This window comes from Phalacrocorax carbo, chromosome 32 (genome assembly GCF_963921805.1).
Source record: "Phalacrocorax carbo chromosome 32, bPhaCar2.1, whole genome shotgun sequence".
Classification (NCBI taxonomy): Eukaryota; Metazoa; Chordata; class Aves; order Suliformes; family Phalacrocoracidae; genus Phalacrocorax; species Phalacrocorax carbo.
Window position 1 is genome coordinate 680,858 of NC_087544.1, and position 12,859 is coordinate 693,716.

The window sequence follows — 12,859 nt, forward strand, 5'->3', positions numbered from 1 at the left end:
AGGGTCCCCCTGCCGTGGCTCTCCCTGAGAGCCTTTGGCAAGTTGGGGGGTGGGGGGGGTGGCAGGGGAATTTGCCCCTGGGGGCAGCGTGGGGGTCCCTGGGGCAGCTGGGGGCCCTGGGGGGTGGGGGTCCCCCAGGAGGTGTTGCACAGCAGGAGGCGGGGGTGGTGCTCTGCAGCGTCCTGGGGCAGGATGAGGCTCCCAACGGCCTGGGGGGGGAGTGGGGGTGGGACCCCCGTGACCCCTCCCCCCAACTACCCCCCACCCCGGAGCATCAATTGTCCCCCAAGTGGGTCCCAGCAGCCACCCCAGACCCCCAACCGCTTCCCCCCGCCCCCCAATTACCCTTAAGGGGGGTCCCAAGGGCCCCCAAAGGGGTCTTGTGCCACCCTGCACCCCCAACTGCTCCCCCCACCGCTACCCCCTGACCCCCAGCCCCACCAAGAGGATCCCCAGTGCCCCCTCCCAGCCCCTCAAGTGCCCCCCAAGTGCCCCCAGCCTCATCCCCCACCCACCCCACCCTTGCCCCAAATGCCTGGGTACCCCCAGCATGACCCTTCCCCCCCACCCCCCCAAATAAACGTGCACGGGGAGTGGGGGGCCACGTCTTTATTGGGGGGGGGGGGGGGGGGCGGAGGAGGGGACTCGTGCGCGGCCGCACGAGGGCCCGCGTGGGGCCGTGCGAGGCCACACGAGGCGACAGGAGGCCACTCGAGGCACCCGCGGGCCCCGTGCGAAGCCCTGGCCCGACCCTGGGAAGCCGCGGGCCTGTGCGAGGCACCGGCGGCCTCGTGCGAGGCCTCGTGCGAGGCGGGGGCTCACTTGTAGAGGATGTCGTAGTGGCCGGGGCGGTAGAGGAGGCAGACGCGGGGCTGGGAGCCCTCGGGGAAGACGTGGGGGTTGGTTGCGCCGCCCTCCCCCCGGTCCATGTATTCCACCAGGATCGAGACGTGCAAGGCTCGTGCGAGGGCGATGATGTGGATGTGGTCGCTCTCCTTGCACATGGGTTCCACCTCCTGGCGGGGGAGAAAGGGGGCCGGGGGCTGCGTGAGGGGCAGGGGAAGGGGGGCAGGCGGAGGCCGTGCGAGGGCGGGCAATGCCACGCAAAGCTGCAGGACACACACACACGCGCGCGCGCGTGGGGGCCGACAGAGGCCACGCAGAGCCACGCCGGGGCCCTGGGGTGCGACGCGAGACCCGCGCGAGGGCGGCCCGAGACGCAAAGGCGCCCTGCGGAGGCCGCTGGGGCCCTGCAAGGGCTGCGTGAAGGCGCGCGGGGCGGCGGCGCGCGCCGCCTGCGGGGCCCTGCGAGGCGTGCGCGAGGCCTGACCTGCTGGCAGAACTCCTTGATGCTGCGGCCGCCCTCCAGGAACTGCTCGAAGAAGCGGCGGTGGCGCTGGAGGCAGCCGGAGGTCAGCAGGCGCAGGTACACCACCAGGTAGTCGGAGGTGCTGGGCTCGTTGAAGGCCGCCAGCAGCTCCGGCAGCGGCACGCGGCGCTCCACCCGCTCGATCAGCTCCATGAACTGCCGGGAACACGGGTGTCAGCGGGGCGACACGCGCCGTCGCGGGCTTACACGTGGGGTCACGGGGACCCCGTCCCTCCCCCGGGTCACCCGCGCCCCCACCGTGTTGTGGAAGTCTTCAATGGTGAACTCGGTGAAGCCCTGCGCCACCAGCTCCTCCTTGCTGCGGGCGGAGACCTCCTTGAACCTGGGGGGGGGGACATCCAGGCATTGGGGGAGGCACCCAGGGGTTCTGGTGGGGGACCAGGGCATGGGCAACCCGAGGGGTTGGGGCGGGACACACCCAGGGGGTCCCAGGCATCCCAGGGGGTCCCAGGCATCCCAGGGCGGACGTGGGGGGGCCAAGGGGGACCCAGAGGACTCAGGCGGGGGGCACCCAGGCGTCGGGGGGGAGCACCCAGGCGTGGCGCACCGCTGCAGCTCCTGCCCGTCCTCCAGCAGAGCCTCCAGGTGGGCGAAGCCGAAGGCGCGGTAGAAGCAGTTCCCGTCCGGCCGCGTCTTCCGGATGTAGGAATATTTCTGGAGCAGGTCCTGGGGAGGGGGTCAGATGGGGGGCGCAGGCCCTTTGAGGCTCCCAGTGCCAGACTGGTGCCCCAGGGCTGCTCCCAGTCCCAGACTGGTGCCCCTTTGAAGGCTCTTGGTGCCATAGTGGCACCCCAGACCTGCTCCCAGTACCAAACTGGTGACCTTTAAAGGCTCCCAGTGCCAGACTGGTGCCCCAGTGCTGTTCCCCATCCCATATTGGTGCCCTTTAAATGCTCCCAGGGCCATAGTGGCGCCCCAGACCTGCTCCCAGGGCCATAGTGGCGCCCCAGACCTGCTCCCAGGGCCATAGTGGCGCCCCAGACCTGCTCCCAGGGCCACACTGGTGCCCGAGGGCTGCTCCCAGGGCCACACTGGTGCCCGAGGGCTGCTCCCAGGGCCACACTGGTGCCTTAAAAGTGCTCCCGCTCCCACACCGATACCCCAGAGCTGCTGCTGGTGCCAAACTAGGGACCTTAAAAGGCTCCCAGTGTCACAGTGGTGCCCTAGAGGTGCTGCCAGTGCCACACTGGTGCCCACCTTGATCTTCTGCTGGTAGATGTGGTCGTCCTCAGCGTACTCTTTGTAAAGCACGGCCAGCTCCAGCCGCTCCGACACCAGTGGGTTCTGCACGGCGATCTGGGCCCCGGGGGGGGTCAGTGGTGGTGGGGGGACCCCTGAGGGGGAGGGGAGCGGTTTGGGGACCCCCGAGGAGGGGTTGGGGGGTGGGGAGAGGGGAGTTCCTCACCTCCTGCTGGATCCGGTCCTGCTGTGCCATGATAGCCTCATCGTAGGCCAGGCAATTCACCCCTGGGGGGAACACAGGAGCTCGGGGGGGGGGGCCCGATTGCATGGGGGGTAAGGGGTGGCAGGACCCCGGGGAGATGCCCCTGGAGAGGATCACTGGGGTGCTGTGGAGGGGCTGGGGGGTACCATTGGGTGTCAGGGTGCCGGGGGAAGACTGTGGGGTGTTGGGGTGCTCTAGGGGACCTATAGGGGCGTGTTGAGGGGCCCTATAGGGGTACTGGGGTGCAACGGGGCTGTGGGGGCCATGGGGGGGCCCTACAGGGACACCAGGGGGCTCTATGGGGGTAATCGTGGGGCTGTGGGGGAGCCCTACGGGGGGAGCAGGGGGCTCTATGGGGGTGACCGGGGGCCTGTAGAGGGGCCCATAGGAGTACCGTGGGGCTGTGGGGGGGCGCTACGGGGGTAGCGGAGGCCCCCGTGGGTGGGAGCCGAGCCCCAGCGCCGGGTCTCCCGCGGGGCGCTGGGGCGGGGGGGGGGCCGGCCGGGCCGGGGACCCTCGGGGCGGTGCCGGGACGTCGCGGGGGGACCGGTGGGGGCGGCCCCGGTGGGGTCAAAGCAGGGTCTATCGGTACCGTCCGCGTCGCCGCCGAGAGGCTCCGGCTTCTGCTGAGGCTCCTCCGCCGCCATCGTCCGCCGCAGCCCCGCCCCGTACAGCACTTCCGGGTCACCGGACGCCGCCGGCAGCGCTTCCGGGTCAAAGACCGGCGCCGGGGGAAGCGCGTCGTGCCGTTGGCAACCGCCTCCTCCCTCCCCCGCGGTCTGTCCCGCCCCTAGCAACGGCCCGGGAGGGCAGGAGGCCCCGCCCATGGCCCCGCCCCTACCGACAGGCCCCGCCCCTAGCAACCACCCTAGGGGCTGGGCTGGGCAGGACCCCACCCCCTAGCAACAGGCACCGCCCCTAGCAACTCACCCAGCCTGGCTCAGCAACAGCCCACCCGTGCCCAGTCCCGGCCTAACGCCCCCCAAACCCAACCCGTGCCCAGTCCCGGCCTAACGCCCCCCAAACCCAACCCGTGCCCAGTCCCGGCCCAACGCCCCCCAAACCCAACCCGTGCCCAGTCCCGGCCCAACGCCCCCCAAACCCAACCCGTGCCCAGTCCCGGCCTAACGCCCCCCAAACCCAACCCGTGCCCAGTCCCGGCCTAACGCCCCCCAAACCCAACCCGTGCCCAGTCCCGGCCCAACGCCCCCCAAACCCAACCCGTGCCCAGTCCCGGCCTAACGCCCCCCAAACCCAACCCGTGCCCAGTCCCGGCCTAACGCCCCCCAAACCCAACCCGTGCCCAGTCCCGCCCCGCCTAACGCCCCCCAAACCCAACCCGTGCCCAGTCCCGGCCTAACGCCCCCCAAACCCAACCCGTGCCCAGTCCCGGCCTAACGCCCCCAAACCCAACCCGTGCCCAGTCCCGGCCTAGCGCCACCCCAGACCCGAGCTGCAGCTCGCCATCAGCTGCTGCAGAGGAACTAAAGCCCGGCCCAGCCGGCGCGGGCTGCTGGGCACCGCGGCGGCTCTGCCCCACCCAGAGCAGCGGGGGGCCCCGGCCCCCTGGCCCCGGCCCCGGCGGGTCCTGCTCCTGTCCAGGACCTCCCTTAGCGCCAGCGGGGTTTAAAAATGCCTTTCCATTTATACGCACCCCTCTGGGACCCCTTGTCCCGCCCCGGCCCCCCCCGCGCCTGCAGCCCCCCGGAGCCGCCCCCGACCCCCCCGCGCCCCTCACCACCGCTCCGGCGGCGCTCTGTGGCTGTTACGGCTGTGCCGGGGTCCCGGGGCGAGTGACGGCGCTCGCCACGGTGCGGGGGGTTTAGTTCTGCTACAGCCTCGCATCCGGGATTCCCAACCTGCAACACCCATTTATAGTTGTTCTGGGACATACTGGGATGTACTGGGACATACTGGGATGTACTGGGAGGGAACTGGGACATATTGGGATGGACCGAGATGTACTGGGAGGGAATTGGGGGAGGGGGGATCCGTGTGGGGCTTTTGGGGGAGGGGGGATCCGTGCGGGGCTTTGGGGGAGGATCTGTGAGGGATCTGGGGGTCCGTGAGGAATCTGGGAGCGCCCCGAGAGGCCTCGGGGCTCTGTGCTCGTGTATTGCAGCATCACGAGGGGTTTTGGGGGTCTGTAAGTAGCTCTAGAGGATCCGTGCGGGGTTTGGGGGCTCCCTGAGAGGTTTTGGGGGCCCATGGACACATATTGCAGCGTCAGTAGGGGATTTGGAGGTCTGTAAGTGGATCCAGAAGGACTCTGAGGGGTCTGTGCGGGACGTGGGGGTCCCTGAGGGGGTTTTGGGTTCTGGGGGCAGGTCTGGAGCACCCTGCAGCGCGGCTGGGGTTGTCCTGCAGCTCTTCGGGGGGGGGGGGGGCTGCGCTGAGAGCTTTGGGGTGAATCGCTGTATTTTGGGGGCCCCTCTGGTTTCCCCGGGGCCGTCTGTGCGTTTTGGGCGGAATAAAGGAAACCTCTGTTTTTCCCCTCTCTCCTCCGACAGGCTTTCGGCTGCTGGGACCCGCCCGAGCGCCGCCGGGCCCGTGCGGGGGGTCCTGGCGGGGCCCCGCCCCTTCGGGGGCGGGGACAAGGAGGCCGAGGGGGCGGATCCAGAGGTGAGCAGTGGGGGGCGGGGCGGGTGGGGCTGCCCCGGGCTCCCTCCGAGGGGGGTTTCGGGGACCCCCGCCCACCCCCACGCCTGTCCCCGCCCCGCAGGCGCAGCTGGGCGCCGTCACCGCGCCCGGGTCCCTCCTGCAGCACGTGCTGCACTTCCGGGAGGCGGGGCCGGTGCCCTGCCCCCCCCCCCCCGCCCCCCCGCGCTGGCGGCGCTGGCCCGCAGCCCCCCCGGCAGCCGCGTCTGGGATGCCCTGCTCGCCTCCCCCGCCTCCCCCGCCGCGCCCGCCTCCCCCGCCGCGCCCGCCGCGCCCGCCGCCGCCGCCTCCGCAAGCTCAAGGTGAGGGGGCCCCCCGCGCCCCGCCCCCGCCCCCAACGCCCCGCCCCGTGACAGCGCGTCCCCGCCCCCCGCAGGGTCACTTCCTCTCGCTGGCGTGTCACCGCAACGGCAGCCGCGTCCTCGACGCTGTCTGGGCCTCGGCCTCCGCCCCCGCCCGCGCCGCCATCGCCGAGGAGCTGGGTGAGCAATCGGGGGGTGACGGGGGGACCCGGTGTCTGGGCCCCGCCCTAACGCCCCTCCCCCCCCCCCGCAGCATCCCAGCGCGACGCCCTGCAGCACGACCCCCACGGCCGGGGCGTGGCCCGGACCCTTGCCCTCGACCTCTTCCTCCGCCGCCGCCGCCTGCGGGAGCAGCTACAGGCGGCCCCTGACCGCCGCCGGGGGCTCCTGGGACCCCTCCTGGAGGACTGACGCATGCCCAGGGGCACAGAGAGGCGCCCTCCTGGATGACCATGGGCCACAGAGAGGAGGAGCAGGCACAGAGCGTCCCCTGCATTTCAGCAGCTCAGATGCTCTACGGAGAACCATGAAGACCCAGGTGCCACTCTGGCTCTTCTGCCCACCCGTCTTGTCTGCTCCGGATCACCAGACCACAGAGTCATTGGAGGGCTGCTGGCTAGAAAGGCTCCTGCATCTGTACCACAGAGCTGCTGGAGGACTGGAGACCGGAGAGGCCGGCTGCAGAGCCCTTCCTGCTGTGAGCACCATGGAGTTCTCTAAGGGGCGGAGGCGATGCTCTGGTAGCTCTTGCCCAAGCCTTGTCTGCTCCCGCCCTCCCAACTCCTGTTTTTGCACATGAATCGGTGGCTTTTTTCACATTTCTCCTGTTTTTTGGGGGAGGAGGGGGCGGGTCCTGGTCCCTCGGCCCCTCCACCTCCCTGCAGCGCCTCGTTGCCCCCCACTGCGACCATTTTGTCGCAGGGTGGGGCCCTCCAAGCCGCGTCCGGTGGGTTCCCCCCCTTTTAATGGGAGGTGTTGGTTGGGGGAAAAACCCCTCACTCTCCACGGCTGTCCCGTCTTCTGCCAGCACCAGTGTCACGAGCGGCCCCAGGCTCAGCGCCTCCCCCGCCTGCCCCCAGGGAGGGCAATTAGGGGGGTCCTGGGGGCATTTTTGGGACCCCCCCAGGGCAGGTCCGAGGACCCCGGGCATGAGGGGGTGATCCAGGGGTAGTCAATGGGAGGACTGGGGTGTTGTGGGGATAATGGGGGTGGAGGGTGTTTGGGGTCCCAAGGGGTAATTGAAGGCGAGGGATTGCTGGGGGGTTTTGGGGAGTGGGGGCCTGTTGGGGTGTTTGGGTTGAGTGGGGACACCATGAGAGAGCACTGGGGGCAATTATGGGGGTCCGAGGTGTGATTATGGGGCCGCCCTGGGGACAAGCACACGCCATGGGGGGGAAACTAGAAAGCTGGGGGATCCTTGGGTTTTGAAGGTCCTGGGGGGTCCCAGCCCTTCACCTGCTGCTGCAGCTCCTGCAGGCTGGTGGCCACCACCCCCCGGGGCCGCCCCCGGCGCCGGTTGTACACCCAGAAGGGCCAGGGCTGAGGGGCTGGGGTGGGCCAGGCCTGACGGGCCACTGCCCTGGGGGTGGTGTGGGGTAGGAATGGGGCTGCCCTGGCTGGGCCAGCCCCCCTCCCATCCCTGTGTCCCCCAATCCATGAGCCAGCCACCCCTGTGGCCCCCCGCCCGCAATGTGTTGGCCCCCATAACCAACATGGCAGCCCCCATAGCCCCCCACAACCAACATGGTGGCCCCCCCAGCCAAGACAGTGGCTCCCCATAGGCCCCACAGCCACGACGGCAGCCCCGGTAGCCCCTCACAGCCAAGAAGGTGACCCCACAGCCCCCCCAGCCGACACAGCAGCCCCCACAGCCAAGATGGTGGCCCTCCTGTAGCCCCCCCAACCACCATGGCAGCCCCCACAACCAACACAGTAGTCCCCCCAGCCAATGTGGCAGCCCCTGTAGCCCCTCACAGCCAAGATGATGGCCCCCCTGTAGCCCCCCACAACCACCATGGCGGCCCCCGCAGCCCCCATAGCGAGCCCAGCAGCCTCACCGCAGCATGTCCACCATGGGGTGAGGGGGGTAAAGTCCAAACTCTGCCGGGCGGGGCCGGGGCGGCCGGAAAAACCCACAAAAACCGTGAAACGACGTCGGCAGCGACATCATTAACGGGGGGGTGGGGGTGTGTGTGCCCCCCCCGAGTGCCTGGGTCTCCTCGACCCCCAAGACTACATTTCCCATCGCCCCCCGCGCCCGGCCGGCCGCCTTCCTGGCCCCGCCCCTTCCGTGCACTCGCCCCTCCCCTTCCCGTGGTGCCCTGCGCGGCGGCGGCGGCGGCGCCATGTTCCTGCAGTGCTACAGCGACGAGCGCGGCGAGCGCGTTTATACCCTGAAGGTACCGGGGGGAGGGGGGTGGGGTGTGCGGCAGGCGACCCCGGGAGGGCCCAGGGAGGGCTCCGGGGGTCACGGCTCGGCCCGGCCTCACCGTCCCCCGCTTTCCCTTTTCCCCCCGCAGAAGGTGTCCCCGGCGGGGCAGCCCACCCGCTTGGCCCACCCGGCCCGGTTTTCGCCCGACGACAAGTTTTCCCGGCACCGCCTGGCCCTGAAGCGGCGGTTCGGCGTCCTGCCCACCCAGCGGGCCCGCCCGGTCCTCTGAGGGAGGCCCCGGCCCCGGCCCCGGCCGCGCAATAAACCCCATGAGACGGAACCGGCTCCGCGTGGTGTGGGGGGGAGGGGGGGCGGGGGGGACGGCGGACACCGACGGACCGCGCTTGGCGACGCCCCCTCGCGGCTGAGCTCCGCCCCCTCGCGGCTGAGCTCCGCCCCCTCGCGGCTGAGCTCCGCCCCGCCGCCAAAGGCACGCCCACACCGCCCCCCTGCCCCGCCCCCTCCCAAACCCCGCCCGCCCCGGCCCCGCCCCTGCGGCAGCGGCGGCGGCGCGCGCCCGCCCCTCCCTCCCTCCCTCCTCCCCTCAGGTAACGCTCGTAACGGTCGTTCCCGCCCTTTCCGTGCGCGCGGCGGGTTTTAGCCCCAAAAAACGACGGGGAAAGGCGGGGTTTGGCCCCAAAACGGGGAGGGTGGGTTGGGGGTGCTGGGGAGCGGCTCGCGGTGGCCCAAAAAGGGGGGGTTTGGCAACAAAAGGGGGTGGTCTGAGAGGGAGTCTGGCTCCAGGTGGGGGGACCGACCCTGAAATCGGGGGATTTGGCCTCAAAACGGTGGGTTCGTGTCCTGTCTGCCCCCCCACCCGGTGCCAGGGTCTGGGGGTGCTGCCCCCCGAGCGGGGCTATTCCCTCACGGTGTGGGTTGGGCAGAGTGATGCCCCCAAAACGTCCCGATTTCAGCCCAAAACAGCAGTCTGGGGTGCCCTAGGGCGTGGCAGGGCAGGCTGCCCCAAAGTGATCTGCGGCCACAAAAGTGGCACTTTTTCCCCTCAGGATGACAGTTTTTCCTCAAAGCAGCTGTTTTTCCCCTCAGAATGGCAGTTTTCCCCCCAAAGCAGGAGTTTTCCCCCTCAGAGTGGCAGTTTTTCCTCAAACCGCCAGTTTTTCCCCTCAACAATGGTGGTTTTCCTACCAAAGTGTCAGCATTTTCCTCGCAAGGCAGCAGTTTTTCCCCTCAGAAGGGCAGGTTTCCCCCCAAAGCATCAGTTGTTCCCCCCAAAGCGTAGTTTTTTTTCTCCTCAGAATGGCAATTTTCCTCCCAGAGCAGTTTTCCCCCCCAAAGCGGCAGTTTTCTCCCCAAAGCAGCAAATTCTGCACTGAATTGGTCGTTTCTGCAGCAAACTCTGGGTTTATTGCTACGAAGTGGCTGTTTTTCTCCAAAAATGACTTTTTTTTTTCTGCTCCAGGATTGCTTTTATTTCCCGGCGAGGTGGGGAATTTTCGTGTGATTGGGGATTTTCCCCCCAGGGTGGGAGGTTCCTTCCCCAAAAATGCCTTCACCTCCCCCAAAATGGGTTTTCCCTCCCTCAAAAATTCCCTTTTTTTACCCCCGAAGTAACAGATTTTGTGCTAAAACAGAGGGTTTTGCCAGAAGGCCTTGACTTCTGCCATGAAGCAGCGGTTCCTCCCCCAAAGGCATTTTTTTCCCCAAAGCAGCGGTGTTTTCTCCCAAAGAGCCTGTGGGGCAGGGCCGGGGGCCGGGCGCCCGCCCGCTCGGGGTGCGAGAGCAGCCAAGGACCTCCACGGGCACGGCAGGGCTCGGCCGGGGCGCGGGGCCGGGCGATCCCCCGGCGGCCCCTTTCCTCCGCTCCGGAACGGCGCGTTTTCTCTGAAAAAAGGGCTACTTTCTCTGCCTAAAACAGGCTGTTTTGCTTTGCTCAGAAATGGCTAATTTTGATTAGAAGTGGCTACTTTTGGTCAAAAATGGCTACTTTCACTCAAAATTTAGTTATTCTTCTGCACTCAACAATGGGTTTTTTTTTTCTGTGCTCAAAAATTGTTATTTTCTCCACTCAAAAAATTTTTTTTTCCTGTTTGGCAGCCCCCGTTTCTCTCCCAGCAGCCCCCGTTTCTCTCCCAGTAGCCCCCGTTTCTCTCCCAGTAGCCCCCGTTTCTCTCCCAGTAGCCCCCGTTCTCTCCCAGCAGCCCCCGTTTCTCTCCCAGCAGCCCCCGTTTCTCTCCCAGCAGCCCCCGTTTCTCTCCCAGCAGCCCCCGTTTCTCCCAGTGGCCGCCCCCTCCCTGCAGACGCTGCTGGGGCTGGTGCTGGTGCTGCGCCTGCCCTGGGTGGTCGGCACCGGCGGGGTCCTGCAGGCCGGCGCCATCGGCCTCCTGCTGGGCGCCTGCGTGAGTGGGGCGGGGCGGGGTGGGGCCGGGGCGGGGCGGGGCACCACCTGCGGCTGCAGGCCTGGGGCCGGGGATCACGCCCTGAGTCACCTCTGCAGTCAGGGGTGGGTGATGGGTCAGACCTGGGGGTGCAGCTGGGGTCAGGGGTCGCGGCCGGTGTCACAGGTCACGTCCCAGGGTCGTACCTGGGGTCAGGGGTCACAGCCAGGGCCCCTGCTTGGGTCTGGGGTCAGACCTGGGGGTGCAGCTGGGGTCAGGGGTCGCAGCCGGTGTCACAGGTCACGTCCCAGGGTCGTACCTGGGGTCAGGGGTCACAGCCAGGGCCCCTGCTTGGGTCTGGGGTCAGACCTGGGGGTGCAGCTGGGGTCAGGGGTCGCAGCCGGTGTCACAGGTCACGTCCCAGGGTCGTACCTGGGGTCAGGGGTTGCGGGTGAGGCCTGGGGTCAAGCCAGGGTCGTGCTTGGTGGCACAGGGGAGGGGTCGGGGTCAGGGGTCACGGGGTCGGGGGTCATGTCTCCCCCAGGCGGTGCTGACAGCTGTGTCCCTGAGCACCATTGCCACCAACGGCCTCGACCCCAGTGAGGGGGGGCACCTGGGCGGGGTGTGGCAGGGGAGCCCCTGCCCCACCCCTGCTGACATCACGCGGGTGGGCGTGACAGGCGGCTGTCCCCTGGGGCTGCTGTCGGGGGCGCTGGGCCCCGAGGCAGGCGGGGCCGTGGGGCTGTGCGCCTTCCTCAGTGCCGCCTTCGCCGCCGCTGCCGCCGCCCTGGGCGCGGCCGAGATCCTGCTGGTGGGTGCGGGCCCTTTAAGGGGCGGGGCCTCAGGGATGGGGTGTGGCTGAGTGGGAGGGCTGCCTGGGCTGGTGGGTGGGGCCAGAGGGGAGGGGTGGGGCCTGGAGGGACCCTGGAGTAGGGAGGGGGTCTGGAGACGTGGCCATTGTGGAGTGGGTGGGGTCAGGCAAGGGGAGGGAGGAGAATTGGGGTGTGGCCATCTCGGAGGGGGTGTGGTCTGGCAGGGCAATTGGGGTGTGGTCATCTCGGGGAGGCGGGGCCTGGCAGGGGGGACTTGGGGGTGTGGTAATCTTGGAAGGGGTGGGACCTGGGAAGGGGGATGGGAATTGGAGGCGTGGCCGTCTTGGAGTGGGCAGGGCCTGGCAGGAGGGGAGGGAGGGGAATTGGAGTGTGGCCATCTTGGAGGGGGTGGGGCCTCCTTGGGCAGGGCAGTGGGGGTGTGGTCTCTTGCCAGCGGGTGGGGCCAGGTGGGTGGAGCTGGACATGTGAGGGCGTGGCCCAGGTCTCTCCCCCCACCCCCTCTCTCCACAGGTGAACGTGGCCCCCCAGGCCGCTGTCCTGCCCGGGCGGGGCCGTGGGGCACGGCTGAACAACGGGCGTGGCTACGGGGCGGGGCTGCTAGCCCTGCTGGGTCTGGGGGCCGCTGCCCGCCACGCTGCCCCCGTGACACCCCTGGGCCCCGCCGGGCTGCTGCTGGCCCTGCTGGGGCTGCAGGCGGGGGCCCTGCGCGCCGCCCTGCCGGGGGGCAACGCCCACACGTGAGTCTGCCGCACTCTGCCACGCCCACCAGTATGCAAACGGCATGCTAACGAGGCGCTGAGGCGGCCCTTCTCCCCCCCGGCAGTCTCTGCCTGCCCCCCCAGCCCGGCGGCCACCTCCAGCCCTGCCCCACGGCCCGGCCCCACGGCGGGGGGGACGGCAATGGCACCCCCGGGGCACGGCCAGCCATCCTGGGGCCCGGCGCCCGCCTGCTGGCACGTGAGTGGCTGTGGGGATGCTGTGGGGCTGTTGTGGGGCGGGGCGTGGCGTGATGTGGGGCTGCTGTGGGGCACAGGTGTGGAGTGATGTGGGGCAGGGACGTGGGGTGATGTGGGGCCGCTGTGGGGCACAGGTGTGGAGTGATGTGGGGCAGGGTGTGGGGTGATGTGGGGCCGCTGTGGGGGAGGGGCGTGGCGGGATACAGGGAATGGGGGTGGGGGGGAGGGGGGGAGGGGGCTAGGTGTGCCACGCCCCACCGGATCCTGCCCCCTCCCCCCCAGAGAACCTGTGGCCCCGCCCCCCCGAGCCAGGGCTGAGGGAGGGGCCGGGCGGAGCCAAGGTTGAGGATGACGACGATTCATCCTTCGGGGTCCTGCTGGGGCTGAGCCTGCCCACTACCTCCGGTGAGTGGGGGTCCCCAGCCTGGGAGGGGCTCCCCAGCCTCGGGTGAGTGGGGGTCCCCAGCCTGGGGGGTGGTCCCCAACCTTGGGGGACACACACCCTAACC

At 69.3% G+C, this 12,859-nt stretch overlaps 3 protein-coding genes across 3 annotated transcripts; 2 read left to right on the forward strand and 1 right to left on the reverse strand.

Annotated features, from left to right (window-relative positions):
* Positions 1–621: 621 nt before the first annotated feature.
* OTUB1 (OTU deubiquitinase, ubiquitin aldehyde binding 1) lies at positions 622–4,741 on the reverse strand. Its single transcript, XM_064437480.1, has 8 exons — positions 4,573–4,741; positions 3,427–3,540; positions 2,796–2,857; positions 2,588–2,686; positions 1,938–2,056; positions 1,628–1,712; positions 1,331–1,525; positions 622–1,016 (listed from the first exon to the last, which is right to left on the reverse strand). Exons 1-8 carry the CDS (start codon positions 4,724–4,726, stop codon positions 819–821), a joined length of 1,026 nt encoding a protein of 341 aa, XP_064293550.1. The 5' UTR covers positions 4,727–4,741; the 3' UTR covers positions 622–818.
* A 42-nt stretch (positions 4,742–4,783) lies between these two features.
* Positions 4,784–6,610, forward strand: LOC135310262 (uncharacterized). The gene is made up of 4 exons (XM_064437476.1): positions 4,784–4,795; positions 4,995–5,456; positions 5,869–5,974; positions 6,048–6,610. Exons 1-4 carry the CDS (start codon positions 4,784–4,786, stop codon positions 6,203–6,205), a joined length of 738 nt encoding a protein of 245 aa, XP_064293546.1. The 3' UTR covers positions 6,206–6,610.
* A 1,466-nt stretch (positions 6,611–8,076) lies between these two features.
* Positions 8,077–8,505, forward strand: LOC135310268 (H/ACA ribonucleoprotein complex subunit 3-like). The gene is made up of 2 exons (XM_064437481.1): positions 8,077–8,193; positions 8,314–8,505. The coding sequence occupies exons 1-2, from the start codon at positions 8,140–8,142 to the stop codon at positions 8,452–8,454; spliced, it is 195 nt and encodes a 64-aa protein (XP_064293551.1). The 5' UTR covers positions 8,077–8,139; the 3' UTR covers positions 8,455–8,505.
* The last annotated feature ends 4,354 nt before the right edge of the window (positions 8,506–12,859 follow it).